Source organism: Chamaea fasciata, unplaced genomic scaffold (genome assembly GCF_029207755.1).
Source record: "Chamaea fasciata isolate MVZ Bird 193981 ecotype frontalis unplaced genomic scaffold, bChaFas1.0.hap1 SCAF_1, whole genome shotgun sequence".
NCBI lineage: Eukaryota > Metazoa > Chordata > Aves > Passeriformes > Sylviidae > Chamaea > Chamaea fasciata.
This window is the reverse complement of record NW_027094086.1, coordinates 94,322,707-94,340,927: the sequence shown is the minus strand read 5'-3', so window position 1 is coordinate 94,340,927 and position 18,221 is coordinate 94,322,707. Positions and strand designations below refer to the sequence as shown.

The window sequence follows — 18,221 nt, the reverse complement described above, 5'->3', positions numbered from 1 at the left end:
ACCCCAGTCTTGAAAAGGTATTGTTTTTTCTGCATAAATGCAAGGTTGAATTGCACACTCCATTACAGATATTGTCAAAAAGCAACCCTAGAATGTGTGCACTTAAATTAGTTAAAAAAAAAAAATCATAAAAGTAAATTACATTTACTTTCTATAATAAGTAACTGATAAGAACTCCTGTCAGTTATTCTTAAACAGAGCTTATGCTAAACCATCATAACATGTCTGGGTTCTCCTCTGTCAAATCTAAATAAATAAAATTATGTCTGCCTTCTCTCTCCAGAGCTGTATCCAATGAATTTTTTACAAATGAGAACAACAGCTACAGCTAATGCCTTTCAAGCCTCAGCAAAACTGAATTATTAAATCTGCCTGCCTATATCCTATTACAGCCTACTTATGAATACTTGATTTTATTTTGTATAATTGACAACAGTTGTCAGGAAAGGAAGGTTTTAACGGCAATCAAATTAAGATCAACTGGTATAAGTGTCAGAGTGAAGAGCTTGTGTCAAGTGTTGATGAATTAATTGATGGGTCAGTGGGAAACAGGGCATGTGGAACTGCAGTGTCATAAGCAGCTTTATATTTTCTGGCAATATTACCAGCCTTTCTGTTTTACAGTATAACATTAAACACTTAAGTGAAAAACATTGAAAGAGATGGGTTACTAGAATGTAGCCAGCAAATGAAAAATAGATTTTGACTTTGCACACTTAACACCAGCTCATTTACAAACAACTTAATTTTTAAATCATTTATATTACTTAAGTGACTATGTACATGAAAATTTTAAACTGATGACAAGGTGAATAGCAGCACCAAGATGACATGTTGGAGTAGAGAGTTTCATTTACTACTCTAATGAGAAGCTTTCAATTATGATGGCTTCTAAGAAGGAACAAAACCACAGGACACCTGAAACATCCTTAACATTTAAGCTACATCGCCATTCCAGAGGATGCACATTTATAGAAGACTGATTAAATTAGTTTAAAAGCATTAATTTCTCTTAAGACAAGGGAAGAACTGTGTACTTGAGACATTTGATCCGAATTAAGAAACCAATGAAGCAATTGATTAATTGGAATTTAAGCCATCAGTCACTGGATCCATGAACAGTTTCATTTACATTCATTTCATTACATTCAAAACAATCAGCTGATGGTCTTATAGGATACCATGTATTAATACACAGTCAATATGATACCCCTAAACTCATCACGGTTCCTTATTGACAAGAACTCAGACGTTTTTTAAGCCAAGCTTGATCACACTGCATCTTTTTTTGAATTGCAGTATTGATTCAGTACGCTTTAGGAATTTTTATCACATTAAAACATTATGGAATTTTCTGATATAGCAAACAATGTTCCAAGTTAAAAAAAAAGTCTACATTCATGTTCATATTCTCAAGTTTTAGCTTACTGATTTATGTTATTTTGAGATATCCAGAAAGATACTCAAAAACATGAATCTTTTCCATTTAATAGGATTTGATGCACCACTTTGCTCCATTATTCTTCTGATGCATATGAGCAATCTCTTTTAGCAGACACTCAGTGATACAAAAAAAAGATGGGGTGAATTATTTACATCTTCAGAGTAATGACTGAATCAAAAAGTCTGCCATAGACGATGCTTAGAACACTGAAAAAATTCTCACTTTTCAGATAAAATACAAATACTAACTAAACAGCTCCATGATTTGAGAGCTCTGGCAGCACAGCAGAACTCACTATCCCCATCAACCTCCCTAATGCACTTATGTATTTCTAAAGACCAGTAATACAAAAAATGTATGTACATCTCAAAGAAGAGTGCTTATGGAAGACTTAAGGAGCATTTCCTCTTTTGATGAAAGCGGAGCTCACAGCGGAGGCTGAGAAAAGCATATGGACAAATATACCAGTAGCCACTGAGAACGTTTTGCCTTCAAGATTTTAGCTGCAGCAATAATAATCAACTTGAAGGACATTCCATTAACTAAATTAGGGGGAGCAGTAATAAAAGCTTTGATATCTTGTAAAGCTTAAACACAGAAAAGTACAAGTCAAAGGAGTTGACAAAGCCATCAGGCTACAATAGGCATACGAAAAACACGAGGATAAACTTTTAGTTGTAGTTTAGCAGGGAAAAGCAAATTTTCCTTTACTTATTTGGTAACTGGGAAGAAACAACAGACCCAGCTATGAAGATTTAACACTGGACTTTACAGATACTTTACAGACAACATTTTAAAAACTTCTACACAAGGAATTCTTGAACCCTCCTTCTGCAAGAGTAGTTTTAGTTTTTTATTTTCAAAGCCTTTGATAACATACCAACAGGTCTATCAGTTCTTAATATACACACATTTTTTTGCCTGACTTGCCCTGCCTCTGGGATCTGCTTTCATGATTCTCACCTTCAGTTTCTCTACATTGTTTCCCAAACTGGGGGAATTGTTTGGGATTTCAGAACGTTCAGGCTGCTACTCAAGCCAAGCCACCAAATCCCCTCAAATTTCTGGGAAAATGCATTATCACTGGCAAATAGGAACAGGCCAATTTATGCCTAACATAATACACAGTCTCCTTACACATCAATTTTCTCAACTCCTACTAGTCATTTCTTTTAAATAGAAAAAAAATTTCTTTCTTAATGTTTATTTTTCTGCAATTCTAATGAAACACATGGATTGTAGTAGTCAGACAAGCATGCACAGAAAAGAAAAGAAAATAATTAGGGAATTGTATAAATTATCCTTTCTTCTAATAATATTTTACTGTCTAAGTTCTAATAGAGAGAGTAGAATATTATTGGGAGCCTAAAGCCTGCTGAGACCACCTCCTTCCACCACATAACACTCATACTATCTGACTACATCTGAAACAAGTAGCTGATCACATCAAATCACTAGTACTCAGTGGCTTAAAGCAGATACCAAAACATTTCAAGCCTGAGTTAAATCAAATGCTAAAAACAGAATAGGAACTGAAGTAGAGAAACAGATTAAAGTAGTTTGGACAGATTGTTGGCAGCTACTCATGCCCTGAAGATAAACTTTTATCTGGCCGTATGTGCAAAACTTAACTCTAGTCATTTATCATTCTCTATAGCAGTAGATTTTCAAAGCATTTTAGTTTCCAGACAGGTAGGTTTTACAACACTTGTTTTCTAAACATAATAGAAAATTCCAGAATGTGTGACAAATGCAACTCCTTCAGCCTTATTATTCTGCAGTAGCTGGTTTTATGAAGAAATGAAAAGTGACATCAGCTGCACAACAGAATTCCAAACTGACATTTTCTCCTCCGGTTTGATTTTCAAATATTTGAAGTTCCAGAACAGGCTGGCACCCAGACAATTAAATTATTTGTAGAACACTTACTCCTAACTGTCCAGAATAAATAGATAGTACTAGCATCACTTCTATGATATTCTTCCTTGCCTTGAGTTTGGAGTTTCATTCCTTGACATAAATGTTCTATTAACATTTGCTTTTTAAGACATACAAAACTAGATATTTAAAACAAGTAAAATGTATTTGGTGGCACAATGCTCTCTTTTTGTATAGAAATGCTTAGGAACTCATAATTTTAAAAAAAAACTTCTCTAATGAGCAGACTTTGTTTGAAATGGTAGACACTGGACTATGCCTTTACTGGTTTACTCACAGCTCCTTCCAACAGACAATCAGCTTGTATGAATGATTATTTAAGGCTATTTGAGCCTGTACTTGCATTGCAGTTTTTATGCCAGTTAAATGGTTCGCATTTAAAATAAAAATCACATCTGAGAGTTATATTGCTACAGAAATGAATTGCTACAAAGCCTAAAAATAAAAATTATTTTCCTGTTTTATTCCCACATTTTACTTATACCATTGTTGTTAAAGTAATTACAAGTAAAAAATCCTGAAAACTCTTTAACTACAAATTTTAACACAAGGGAGATTACACTTTTTGCTACAGCTGTGAAAAGTAAAAACATGTTTGCAACTAGTATTTTATGCCTGAATATTTATAACATTTTAAAATACTTTCGTAAGTGGAATTCAAAACACTGATCTATGCAATGGGAAATGTCCAGGGGGACCTCGACAGGCTGGAGAAATGAGCTGACCAGCAAGCACAAGAACAATGTAACAGTGGCTTGAAAAATACTTGATGTAGCAACTGTGCAACTTGCATTACCCTGCAAAGAATTAAAGGTTTTCCACAAAGGATTGCAAGAATTTTTAAATTATTTTCCATTTCCCTACTGCTTGCATTGCACAACTGTAGTGGTGGACAGTCTTTGCAATGTCCACGCCAGTAAATTATTATGTACTGCATTTAAGGACAAACTACCAAAATTGGTTTATGATGAAAAACCTTTGCATGAGAGTATGCTTGACAGCAGTGGAACTGATCAGCCACTGGCAGCTGCTGTCTCCAGATTATCACCTCTACAATTAAAAAAAACAAAACAAAAAACTCTTTTGTCAAATTTCTCAGCTTTTGAGAGATCTATGACAGCTGAGGTATTAAAATATATTTGTGACTTTATTTTACCGGAGTTCTACATAATTTTTACGAACTTTTACAAGTTTGTTAGAAGAGAGGTATTTTAATGCAGTATTCTCTCTCTTGAAAACAATATTACTTTTTCAGGAGTTACTCTACATGGAATCAAGTGTCTACCAAAAAAAATTAACTCCATGCAGAAGACATGTGGTAGGTTCAAATACTGTGGTCAGGAGAGCTGAAGCAGATCAGGAAAATCACTTCCTCTTCACCCTTTGGAAGTTCAGTTTCACCAGAAAATGATACAGAGAAAATCCAGCTCTACTTTTCATACCATCACAAAGCATTATCTGTGACAAAGGTAACCTCAGGAACAATAAGAAGGGTTCTAAGATTTGATACAGATTGCTTAATCTTAGAACTAAGATTAAGCAATTCTTACCCCCATAAAAAGCTACTAAGGAAAGTCAGTATCCTACCAGCACTGTGAATAGTCTGTCATAGGCCTAAGTAGTTAGCAGTAGTACAGAATAGAAACAATTCTTTGCAGTCCTAGTGTCTATGGAGCATATCACAAGATCTAAAGCTTTTTACCCCTTGGTTATTCCAGCTGCAGACATAGGAGATTATTTTTCCTTTAGCCCTAATTCCATGTAGAATACTATTCTGCCATGCCGCCTTTCTCCCAGTAACTTTTGACTTGTGGCCAATTTCAACCTAGTATGACATAGCAATGATCTCAAAATTAGGAAGTTCCATGAGTTTCTGTGAAACAAGAGAGGATGAAAGAGCCATGAACATATGAAAAAAAGAAAAGCCAGCCTGCTAGCTCCAACAGTCCTCTGTTCTAGGACCTAGCAAAAATTGATAGCTAAAATCAATATTTGCTTAGCTCAGAACCAGCCACTGCATTTTCACCATGAAAAATCATCATCTGAAGTTATTACAGGTATGTAAATAAAAAACTTGTCTGGTAAAAAAATAGGCTTCATTCATTCTTTTTTGACACTTTGCAGTCACCCTATTAAGTTTGTATTCCTCTCAGAATTCCACATTTGAAAGTAGAAAGAGTACAAATATTCAGAAACACTGAGTCCTGCAAACACATGTACCAGATTTTCAGGAAGGACCAGACCCAGCTCCTGTGGGAGCATGTGTTAGCATAGGAATACCTGACATGGATCAGAACCCAGACCCTGCACCAAGGCACAGACAGTGCAAAGTGCAAGGATTGTAGCTCAATGAAGGAAAGAGTTTATCTTTGAAATTTTTGTGTTTTACACACACAGTATCTTTCATACTCCCATAATGAAGTTATTAACATGTGCTTCAGTTGGCAGTTTCTGTGGACAATTATAAAGTTACATGATGACCTCTAGAATGCCCTGTCCAGTCTTTGATTTTTGATTGAGATGGAATATAGATAAATAAAGTGCAGAGAACACACCAAACAAATAAAAAATAATCCTGAAAGTTTTGTTAAGGGCCACTTATGATCTAGTTTAGTTTCAGCAAGGGAGTTTTGTGTTGGTGTAACAGAGATCTTGCCTATATTTGCATAACAGCTTTATACTAAGGTAGTCAGTTGCTTTTGGCATGCTGCCTGCTTATACAGAGAATGAAAATAACCTTTAAACCATCTTTTGCAGCCAGCTCAACATGAACATTTCCTTTCATTTGGTGGAAGGCTGATAAATGGGACAAATCATCCAAATCGCTTGTCACTTCTGCCATATATAATGAGTAAAAACAAGATTCAGCCATAAATAATGCCCTCCTACCTTTTCAAATACATAGAACTCCAACATATTACTCCATAAGTTTTTCATGCCTAATTTTTAAAAATTATTTTTATTTATTTTGGAAGTCAATGAAAATCTCTTACACAGGGAGCCAGACAGCAGCAAAGAATTCACATTTGAAGAGTGATTTCTACTGCTCCATCCCCCTGGGAAGTAATCCTAACTCAAAATACCAACAGCTATCTAGCTGCCTCCATCCATTAAAGAGAGGAATATGAATGTTACAGACTGTCACATGAATACAAAAGAAAGTCCCACCAGTATAAGCCTTTAGACAATAACTTCTGTAAAAGTCTGATTAATAAACAGGAATCTTAGAAATTAGATACAGGCACACAATTGACATCAAGTTATTATATCAGATCTTTGAAGAGATCATTCTGCCTAAAAGACAATGCCTTTGATAAAGATAACAAGAAATTAGTTTCATCAAAATAAGCTTGATACCCCAGAACGCAGCTTTTGCTATGCAGAGTTAAAAGTATCCTAGAAAACTGTAAAAGTGCATTGGGGGGGTGAGCATCTGGATGAACTTTGTAAACTGCCCATTCATAATTCAAATTGCTGCTTTTTTTGAGTGATGATGTAGGATATTGCAGTGCTGCAGACTGCATTAATATGTAATGTAAATATTGAAGCTGGAAAATTGTTACTTTACCCCAAAAGAAGTTTACACAGAGGTTTGAATTTTGAGATTAGTTCAAACTCTCCACTTTACTCTTTATAGATTTATAGTAAGAAGCTAGTTAAAACTGCTTTATTACACAGAAGATAAAATTATATATAGGAGATAAAACCATGCAAAAACTATTTCAAAATACTTAAAAGTTTCAACTATAAATTAAAGCATATATCAGTCAAAACTGCAACATCAGGAAGAAACAATTACAGATGTAAGTGCTCACTCTTCAGTCAAAAAACAATTACTGCCATATGCTTGAAGTTTAGGAAACTATTTTTGTGTGGTTTTGTTTTCTTGTTTTGTTTTCAAAGAAGTGCAACACCAATAAAACTAGTTAATCTGTTGCTTGTTAATGGAAAATTAGGATTTTTAATAGATTGTGGTTCTAAGAGAGAACAAAAAGAAAAGCCCCTGTATGCTGAACCAGAGGGTGGTAAACAAAAATGGAGCTTATATAAGACCACTAGAAGACTTTGTTGCTCCAGGCCAGTTATAGGTGATCACTAAAAAGACATAGTAACTATACAGTAATTTCTTCTTTTAGCAAATATATAGCTCTACTAGAGTTCCATAGGCTACCAGAAATATTTTTGTCTTCTCTTTAAAATGATCTCTGAAAATTTAGGCTTTCATCTGAAGCATATGATAGAACTCCAGTCCCACAGTGAAATACTATGTGCCACTAATACAGGGCTTACCAATATCACAGCTATTAGCTTTGTGAAATTTAGTGCTGTCTGACAAATACCAGACAGTTCTTCTGGATCTGAAGAGAAATGGTAATATAAAGGAGGAAAACTCATTTGAGTTATACACAGAACATCCAGTAATAATTTCTAAACTTTACAAAACAGCTGTAATTTATAGGGTTCCTATAGAGGAGATATTTGTTTCTCAAAGATTAAGAGTACTCCTCTATCACCATGTGAAAAGAAATACAGCTAACAAGCAGCACTTTTCTTTCTCTCACACAAGAAAATTCCTGGTTTTTTGGATTTTTTTTTGACTGATCAAAAAGGCAGTATTATTTTGATATTTAAAAAAACCCAAAAAAGTTATTTCAGGAGTTCAGATCATTGTAATAAATTTTTCCAAAAATAGTTCTTTTAAACATATATTAGTAGGTTCAGATTTGAGTTTTCAATTTAATAACTGAAACACAATCAGATGACATTTAAATGTATGTTGCAAGAAAATGATCAGTTGTGAATAATATAAAATAATGTCAAATCATAGTAATCAAGTACAGTCTTATAAATACATTTGCTAAATATTTTTAGCATTTTTAATATTTAAACTTTTTGTTAAAACAGCTCATAAAAACCATCCATGTATAGAAACACATCTGTAGAAGTCTCATGTTCACAGTAAGATTACTCCTGTTTTACAGTCCAAGCTTAATGTGTTTATCACGTATGGACTCTCTCCCACTAATCTGATGAAGGTAGAGCTCCATCAATCTATTTACTCATTTCAAATTGGCCACAATGTACAATCTAAAATTTTACCACAACCACCAACTTATCATGTAATCAGTGTGAATAGTCAAAACATACCTGTTTTTTCTGAGGTTCTAAGAAACACCATGTCAGATGGGATTCGTTGATTCTGAGAGAAGAGAAAAAAAAAAAGGTATATTTTTTGTAAGTAGGAAAAAAAGTGAATTCCAATCAAAAGTCAAGTAAGATCTATCACCAAAAGGTCACACTTGGATTGAAACTCAATTAAAATAGGATTTCTCACAGTACTTTACATTCAGCATTTGCAATTCAGAAATCAATATTTTCGAAAAATTATACCATAAGCAAACAGCAGCTAATCCTTTCAGATGTTCTTTATAAGCGAATCATAAATACCTGAAGAACAGATTAACATTTTCTTAACTGAAAACAGTACTTCAAGTATATAAATACGTAATTGAAATATCTTAAAACAGTTTCACTGAGCAAAACTCTGACATTTACTTAGCAGACATAATAGGAACAAAAAAGGTAAATTTAAAGTATCTGTCTTGGCACTCAAATTGCAAGTGGTGTGTATACCAAGCATTTTTCTCTCTTCCAACACATGCAAACACACAGAGGGGAAATAGCAAATTAGGGAACCACATTTTTCTATTCCATATATGTAAAATCAACAGAATTTCTTCCTCACTACCTAAGACACAGAATCATACGTGCAGTCAGATGTACCTGTTCTGCCACTCCCTTTCCAGCACAGAACTGTCTGTATGAAGTTTGTAATTATTTGTTGATCACAGAAAGGCAAATTTAAGCTTTCACAGGTTAAACAAAATGAACAATACCAGCCTCCCATACACATGGCATCTGCTACACGACTACCCAAATTGTGATCTCTCTCTCCATTTGTTCCCAAGGCATCTACCACCACCAGTTACGCATGGCCAACATAGGGTTTAGGAATGAAACACCAGAGAAAGCAAAAACAACCAACATATCAAAATCTTCAAGACACAGGACTGAAAAGGAAAAAAGTAAGGTTTTTCATTAATCCAAAGAAATCTTCCCAAGAACAGCATGCAACCTCAATAGTGCCATTTGGAAGAGATCTGCCAGACTATGTGTTCTATGGGCTTAGCTTCCAAAATAAGATGATGTAAACTCTCTGAATCTCTGGGAGATTACCACTCCTTGTAACATACTCTCAGCAACACCAGTTTATAAATGGGACTGGAAGCAATCGCAACTGTATTCTCTATGGGAAGTTCAGTAAAGAGGGGCCATGAAGTGCTACAGATAGGGTTACTATCATAAGCAAAGATGAAGCTTGAAAAATGAGGAAGTTGGGAAACACTAAAAAATAGACGCATGTTTTAGTTTACCTGAAAATTCTACTTAGGTAGCAAAAACCCCTCTGCATACCTTAAAATGGTGCATTTTCATCCATTAATATTTCCTGATTTGCAGCATTTCCCTTTTTAACTCTTTATGCTTTTACAAATAAAATTCACCTGCTTGTATGCCAACAGTATTCACCTTGAAGAGGCTGTTAATCTGTAACTAGCACAGTATTTTTTTGAATCTTGCCTTACAAGAGGTAACAATTAAGGATGTAGTGAAATGTATTATCCACCATAAGTCCAGATTCAACTAGGAATATCTGATTCAAATTTGGAAAAAAAAGCAGAAAACTGTATTATTAAACTATATTATTTTGCACCTATTAAAAGGAAAAAAAGAGAAAAAGGAAAAGGCAACTTCAAAATTAAATAATTCTGTCTTTAAATGACAATAATGATTAAATAGATATCCAGTCTTAACATAGATTAGCTATACATTTTTGCAGCTCCCCTGCCAGCTCTGACATAAATCCATTACACAAGTTTCAGGTTACTGACTTCATGCCTACAAACTTCCAGTTACTTGTAAACAAGCTAAACCACTTCACCAGCATCCAAAAATTTTGCAAAAATAACAGTCAAATGATCTAATACTGAATTAAATAGAAGTTCTAGTAATACAAAGGAGATATTTACAAGTCACTACGAACTTCCACAGAGGACACATTTCCCATTGACTAAATGAAACATTCGCCTGGCACAGAGTATCCAAGATTCAGATGCTTTATGCCTGACAAAACTGGGCAAAACCATGGTATATCTGAAGTTGGAAGGGACCCATAAAGATCACAGAGTCCAACTCCCTGCTGCTTTAAGTACTATCTATGACTAAACCATTTGACTAAGAGCAACACTCAGATAGTCCTAGAACTCAAACAGGTTTGGTGCCATGACCACTTCTCTGGGAATCCTGTTCCAGCCTCTCAGTGATGAGCCTTTTCCCAGACCTTCCCCAAACACAGCTTCATTCATAGAATGGTTTGGGTTGGAAGAGACCTTAAAAATCATCTTGTTCCAACCCTCTGCCATGGGCAGGAACACCTTTCACTAGGCCAAATTGCTCAAAGCCCCGTCCAGCCTGACCTTTAATACTTCCAGGGACAGCTTTTTCAGGCAACCTGTCCCAGTGTCTCACCACCCTCATTGCAAAGAATTCCTGGCTACTATCTGATCTATTTCTCCCATTTTTCAATTAAAAGCCATTACTCCTTGTACTGTCACTATATGCCCTTGTGATTCCATTTCCTTGTATCCTGTCGCTGATCACCAGAAGGTGATCAGCAACACCTCCCCCTCTGTCCCCCAATAAGAAAGTTACAGACTGTGATCAAAGTAGTAATGTGAATATTTTAACATTTTAATACAAAAAATGCATATTGGTTTTGCCTTCTTTTGTGTTCTCTCTTGCTCATTTTCTTTCCTATAAAATAATGAAACTTTTTCTGCATAAATGTATCTGAATGTATCCTACCATGTAGGGAAGGCTAGAGACTGACATGTCTTTAAAGTATTAAAATTAACATCTGGTTTTATTATCAGGTTTTTCATAATTTGGAAGTGGGCAGAAAGCCACTGCAGGAATACTAGGTACCAAAAACGTTGTCACTATTATTGCAGACTCTGGAGAGCAAAGATAGCCCTGCAGATACATACCTAGTCACTATAAAAGATTGAGTACAGAAAACCAGATGACAAGTAAGCTACAAAAATCTTTAACATCTCATTGTGGAGAAAATTAAATTCTATTGTACACTGTCAGAGTCAAACAGCAGCAGTATGTCAATCATGTCATATTTATCAAAGTAGAACAAGTTAAAATGACAACACATACAACTTCAAGCATTCATAAACCAATGAATAAACTCCATAATCTCAATTACCATGGAAATGATACCAGAAATGCTTATTAACATATACTGAAATTGCAATATATAAGTCATGAAAATTACTTGAATACACTATTTTTCTTAAATCTATGCAGAATTAGAGCTCCAGAAAAGGAGGGCTTCAATTTATCTCAGTGTTTGCAGACTTCCAGATTCAGTCCTAGAGATCTAACTACAGCCAACCAATGGTCAATACAAGGCAAGTGCTTCCCCAGCTCCAGGAATCCCATGTGTAACTCTATGCCATCCAGGAATACCAGCCAGACTGATAAACAAGAAAACTTATAAAGACATCTATACTTTCCTGCAACACAGGCTACAATATTCACTAAAAAAATACTCTTCTTGTAGCTTTCAAATTACTTTTTAATTTTTCTCATTGTTATTCTCATGAAATTGCTATTTACATAAACTTTTCGTGTTCCCTAGTCAGTCTTCCAATTCCCTTCAATTGCGCATGGCTACAGACCCTTGGAATTTTCCATTTATCGTCCTTCGTTCTCCATTCATGCAATGAACCATGTACTTTTACCATTAACTAAAATACTCCCGCTTGCTTCTGAGTTATAAATAGAAGAGGTACTTCCCAGTTGTCTTCTTGGATCTGCACACTGTGAAATACTGCATGTTAGCATTAACTGCAATCCTTGAAAATACTGGTTTAATTTCACTTTACACCCCAGATTAAGAAAAAAGTTGCATACCTTTACAGCTCCAAGAAAAGCTCTCAAGGTTTTAAGAAAGAGCATTACTGTTCTCATGCTTTAAATCACTATTATGTGTTGTTATTGTTAAACGTTGTCCCATAAATGTGTAGTTGCTATTAACTAAATGTGTGATTGAGTTTTATGCCCTCCTCACTTCTCTGAAATGTATTCCAAACAGCCAATAAGGCATAGTATCTAAAAAACAATATCTGAACTCAACATCATCCCTTCAATTGTCTTATTTAGGAACACTATGCACATCTGTGCTTCCACTGGAAACTAAAAATGTATCTTAACACAAGCCAAGGAGAACAGTCAGAAGTAGCATGACTGTTTAAGGCAGAGGACCATTTTTCAGCTAACGGATATGAACATCTTCCAGTTTTTAAAATTAGGCAATATTTTCATCTGTTCAGGCTTCATCCTGTGTAGCAATAGTGCAATATGAAATACTGAGTTGAAACAATAGATGTATTACTTGAAACGAAACCATTTAAGCATGTTACAGTCATTTAAGAAATACTTTGAAATTAATTCGGACTATTAAAAAAAAGACAATAATCACAGGATATTCTAAGTTTAAATCTAGAAAAGCCTTTCACTTAAGTTGTTAGTATTTGTGATGCAGTCACTAGTTAACATATGGATCTTCAGCTCAAGTGAGTCATTAATTTCACTGCAGAAATGCTGTTGATGCATCTACCAGTCAAATACAATGTTAACTTGTTTCTCTGCCATTAGAGTGAGCAATTGAACATTTCACTCCTGACTGGTTCTTTGGCTTAAGAGTCATACTCTGAAATTGAAAACTGCTTGCACCAACAAAATACGCTCCTCAACAGAACCAGAAAACATTTAGTTTCATTAGTCTGAAAGCACCCCCCGCTAGGTCAAAAGGAAAAAAAGGCAGCTCTGCTGGGGCAGTAGGGCGCTTGAAGCTGAAATACTACATTCAAACCATTATACGCATCTTACTGGTAATACCTGACTAAAATCTTCATCAAAAAGCACACTACTCATTATTTCTCTAAACCCTTAAACAATACTTTTTTTCATTAGAAACTTCAGGTGCTGACAACACAGAAGCTCTAAGTTACTGCAAATACTGCTAAAATAGATGCTAATGACCAGCTTCATGCATGACAGAATGATCCCCAAAATAACTCCAGTTTTCCAAATTCTAGTATAACCCAACAGACTGATGGATCACAGTGAATTTCAGGGAAGGCAGATTACCTAAGTAGCCATCAGAGTCTTCCCTACACTCTGTAATAATTAATTCCAGGCTTAGAGTTCAAGAAGGGCCAAAAAATTCCCTAATAAAAACCAAAGCAAATATCTGTCTCCTAGAAGTTCTGGAATAGGCAGAAGCAAGCACATGCAAGTCAATTCCACTTGCACTCTAAGGCAAGGTATAAAGCGAAATAGATGTAAGGCCAGACATACCAGTGCCATCTTGTGCAGCCTAGTACTTGCTGCTCAGACGGGCCCAAAACGTTATGAGGTACACAGAGTGGACAAAAAAGAACAGGGAAAAAAGCAAGAAATGGTGCAAACTACATGAAAATAAATGTATTTTAAGCTGAGAGCAGCAAGCCAAATGATACTTTTTTTTCTTTGAACTACAGAAGAAATAGAAAGGAAGGAAACAGAAGTTTTCCAAACCACGCAGAAGTAGATACAAGCTTCAATTTGAGGTGCCTCCTTCCCACATCTCAATGGATCAGCTCTCTAATAAAAAGGGTGATGGGAATTAGCTGCAGGCACCCAGAAAGTGAGTCACCTTTCCAGAATTAATTTAAGCAAAAATAATTACCTCTGACAACAAATTTAAGCTGACTTCTAAGATCACAATAATTTCTTAGTACCCCAGAAAGGCAACTGAAATAAGCAACAAACTTTATTATAATGTTAATATAGAGCAAAGAAGAATTCACAGCTCTCACTCACCATCTGCAAACAAACTGGAAAGCTTTCTGCCCATTTAAAAACATATAAACTTTCTTATTATTTAATTATATATAGATACAAACTATATTAAAATAATACAAATATTATAAATATTAAAATATAAATATATATTTATATATACACATGCATAAATAAAGATTATCCTTGAAAGTTTCAGACAGAGGAACAGTGATTCAGGCATCAGAAGGAAGGTATCAGTAAGGAGATATCTCAAAACATTCAGCACAGCACATGTCAGGGAATTTAGTTCTGTAGTTGTATTCCCTTCACAAGATTGATTTAAGCGTACACTTATTAATAAAATATAAATATATACATTCAATTAAAATATAATTAATTCTAGAATAGACTTCCTTGAAGATTCTCAAATAGGACTTGAACTAAAATAATAGCTAGTTAGGACTTCACAGATAAGTACCTTGATACACTTTTCTTCAGAAGATAATTAGCATGTTAATAATCTTTAGTCTCTAAAATATATTTTAAAAGTATCAACCTTTTCCACTATGATGAGGTCTCCAACTTGTATGTCTGAACTCTTAACTTGCACTTTACCTTAAAAAAAAAAGAAGAAATGTAATCAACATTAATAAAGAATAACAAGAATATAAATCCCAGAATGCCAGTGTTATTTATAGATGCTGCTCTTAAGTGAAAACGTTAGAATTTATACAAAATAGATGTCTGCTGAACACATTGATAAATACATTTCATCTGTTTGAATAAATAACCCAGTGGTTAAAAATTTCCAGTTTCATAACCAGTTAGCTATTATAGAAGTATTAGAGGAAAAAATACGTATGGGAGATACTCAAGTCTGATCGATAGTATCTGTAATAGAGTTGTAAAATTGGAAAAAGGAATCTTTCACGTCTACTAGACAGCACTTCTGTGTCTGACAAGAATTGTTAGGTTTATAGTCATGGAGCAGTCTAGCACACAGGAGTTGTTATTCATAGCCCTGTTACCAACAGGTAACTTTGCTTGACCACGAAAGTTCCTGATGTAATTGGCACTGTCTGGTAACGTTGGAAGTTATAGTAGAAAAAAGTACATCTCTCTGAAGTTGAAGAGATGACTAAAGATTTAATTCTAAAAAAGTACAATATCAAAACCTGAAACAGAATTTTTTCATCCTCTGAAGCTCAGTAACTGCTGTGAACACTCAAAAATATACGCAGTACATTTTCCAATTTAATTTTCATATGTTCTGCAGGGTATTAATATTTGTAGGACTGTTTTAAGTTTTAACACTCTTATTTGATGGACTGAAAAACTGAGAGAGAGAGGTTAAGCTATTGCCCAAATTATGTTATTATTGATCTCACTAGAATTCAGGAGTTCTAGTCCCAGGTCTACAACTCCAAAATAAAGTTGCTTCCCTGAGTTAAAAACAACCAAAACCCCAAATCCTCTTGAGGATATAAACACACACACACACATATTTGAATAGCCTGCTGAGCTGAAACATAACCTCTGTAAGTATGATCCTCCCTCAACAGAAATACTACCACGATTCCAAGCAGCAGGTATAAGATGGCAAGCATGGTAAGCATGGTAAGGCGGTAGAGTACTAAATGACAGGTGGAATGTATTAGAACAAAAGATACACAAAAGCACAGAATGAGCAGCAAAAAGCTTGAAATTTAATCAAAAATACTGTGTATGAGTAGCAGATTTTTCAATGCACAGTCACATTTCAGTTATACTAAGTATAGCAAAAAAGAACTAGGGTAGGATGCAAAATCATGAGACCTTCTCATTACAACTCTCAATACAGAGAGACCAAAATTCCTTATATTTACATTTAGTAAAAGGCAGTAAGATTCACATTATGAGTAACTATTTTGAGTACTTACCCTTTAAAATTTCATGCAAAAGCAGTAGTTCCTTTATGTCTAATTCAATCAATAATAAATGTATTCCTGTTATATACAGCTAATATTTAATGCATTTTTCATTAAAATAGCACTTCTAAAATGTGAAATGTCAGGAAAATTCACAATTTTTGTGATTTGGCCTGTCTGCAAAGTTACTTCTGAGAGCCAGACTTTGCTACTGATAGTGACCTTTTACACTAGTTCTATTTTTCAATTGCCAGAAGCACTTTCTGTCCTCTGCTCTCAAATACAAGACAAACTCTATCTTCACTAGATACATTTGTGAGGGGACAGGAAGCAGCAGAAGACCGAAGAAGGTATAAAAAGCTGTAGCAAAAACATCAGCAATTCTCTACAAGAATTTCTATGGAAATTAAATTAGTGTCAATGTATCAAAAGCTTTTTTTTTTTCCATTTTAAGCAACGAAATAAAGCTCAATCACTAAAAAGAACAGTCTGACATAAAATCAACATATTTCACCTGCTTACCTGCACTACGAATTCTCCTTAAAAATTCCAAAGTTTTGACTAGAAGTGAATAGTATTACCAGAAGAAAGATTGTAATGTTACTTTGCTTTCTAAGTCTTTTGGCTGTACCAAAAGGATAGCATTTCCTATATTGTTTTCCATTCTTCTGCTAACAATTTTCATCAATTTGGCAGTCAATCACTTGACTATAGCAGTAACAGCCACAAAAATTCTAGTATAAGCTATGTCAAGTCTCAGCTCTACACCACTTATACAGTCATGTATGAGCAAAACTATTCAGAAGGACTAACCAAATGCAACTACTGGCAATTTTATCAGCTTAAACAATAAGATTTTCCACAGTCAAGCCATTACTGCACCTACAGTAAAGATCAAAAGACACTTAAGCCTGAGAGGCCAAGAGAAGGTAAAATGTTCAAGTGCAACATGATGTAGAGCAGATATAAAAGCAAAGATTTTTGGTGCCAAGTACACCAAGAGGAACCCACACTGCACCTTTGTTTGTACTTAATCTAGCAACTCCAGGAATTTCACTTAATGAATTGAAAAGTTTCCTTATCTGACTGTTTTCTAGGTGGCTTAGTACAACAGAACAGAATGCTCTCTTTATTAGACACTAACATGTCTTGTTGGATCATCCTGTACATCCTCACACATAAGGAAAAGGCCTTACATACGTACAGGACAATTCTACAATAAATTTGAATGGCAGGATAAATACTAAATGGTAAAATGTGGCAGTAATTAAAAAAGTGACTTAAAATTCTGGGAAGTCAAAACATAACACTTTCTTTTAGGCTAGCAAAAATGAGACTCATTAGATACCATTTCAGAGGACATTAAAATAATGCAATACTACATCTTAGTGAAGATGCATTTAGAAAAAAAAACAAACAAACAAACACTGAATGTTATTCACTGCATAAATTATTTTTGCAAACTATTTTTTCTCTAAAAACATCTCCGTAGCAAAACACACTTCACCATCTGTGTAATTACCAATAAAAAGTCCAAAGCTGTCAGAAGTGGCTGCGCATCCAGACTTTATAGTCCACCAAGGCGCAAGGCTTTCGCCTAAAGCAATATATAAAATTACACAGAACAGGAACACTGAAATGTGTCTGTAGTAAGTCATTATACTCGCGAGACAAAGCCAGTTTAAATGAACTGCAATGATTTGAAAAACTAATAAATATCTCATGTGTGCCAACAAGTACTTCATACAAAAAACTAGGAAATGAAGTAAGCAAAATGTGGGTATAAACTATGCTTCTTTTTATTAAAAAGTGTCTCCATCTCCTGACTGCCACTCTTGAAAGAACAGACGCTTCTGAAAACAGCATTTTCAAATTCTTTGTAAGTTGCTACCCATGGTAGCTTTAATACTGTCCAAAGTACTGTTTGAGGAGTTAGTTTAGTGTTTGTCTCTAACCCATAAATACAAAACTCTTGA

The 18,221-nt window shown here is 34.7% G+C and overlaps 1 protein-coding gene across 4 annotated transcripts in view; it reads right to left on the bottom strand.

Moving 5' to 3' along the window:
* ATP9B (ATPase phospholipid transporting 9B (putative)) overlaps positions 1-18,221 on the bottom strand; it is a 156,856-nt gene that overhangs the window by 101,368 nt on the left and 37,267 nt on the right. For all 4 annotated transcript variants that reach the window (XM_066189516.1, XM_066189536.1, XM_066189525.1 and 1 more), the window contains exons 6-7: positions 14,895-14,953; positions 8,531-8,582 (exon numbers count right to left, since the gene is read on the bottom strand). In XM_066189516.1, coding sequence (XP_066045613.1) covers positions 8,531-8,582; positions 14,895-14,953 — 111 coding nt within the window. The remainder of the gene's footprint in view (positions 1-8,530; positions 8,583-14,894; positions 14,954-18,221) is intronic.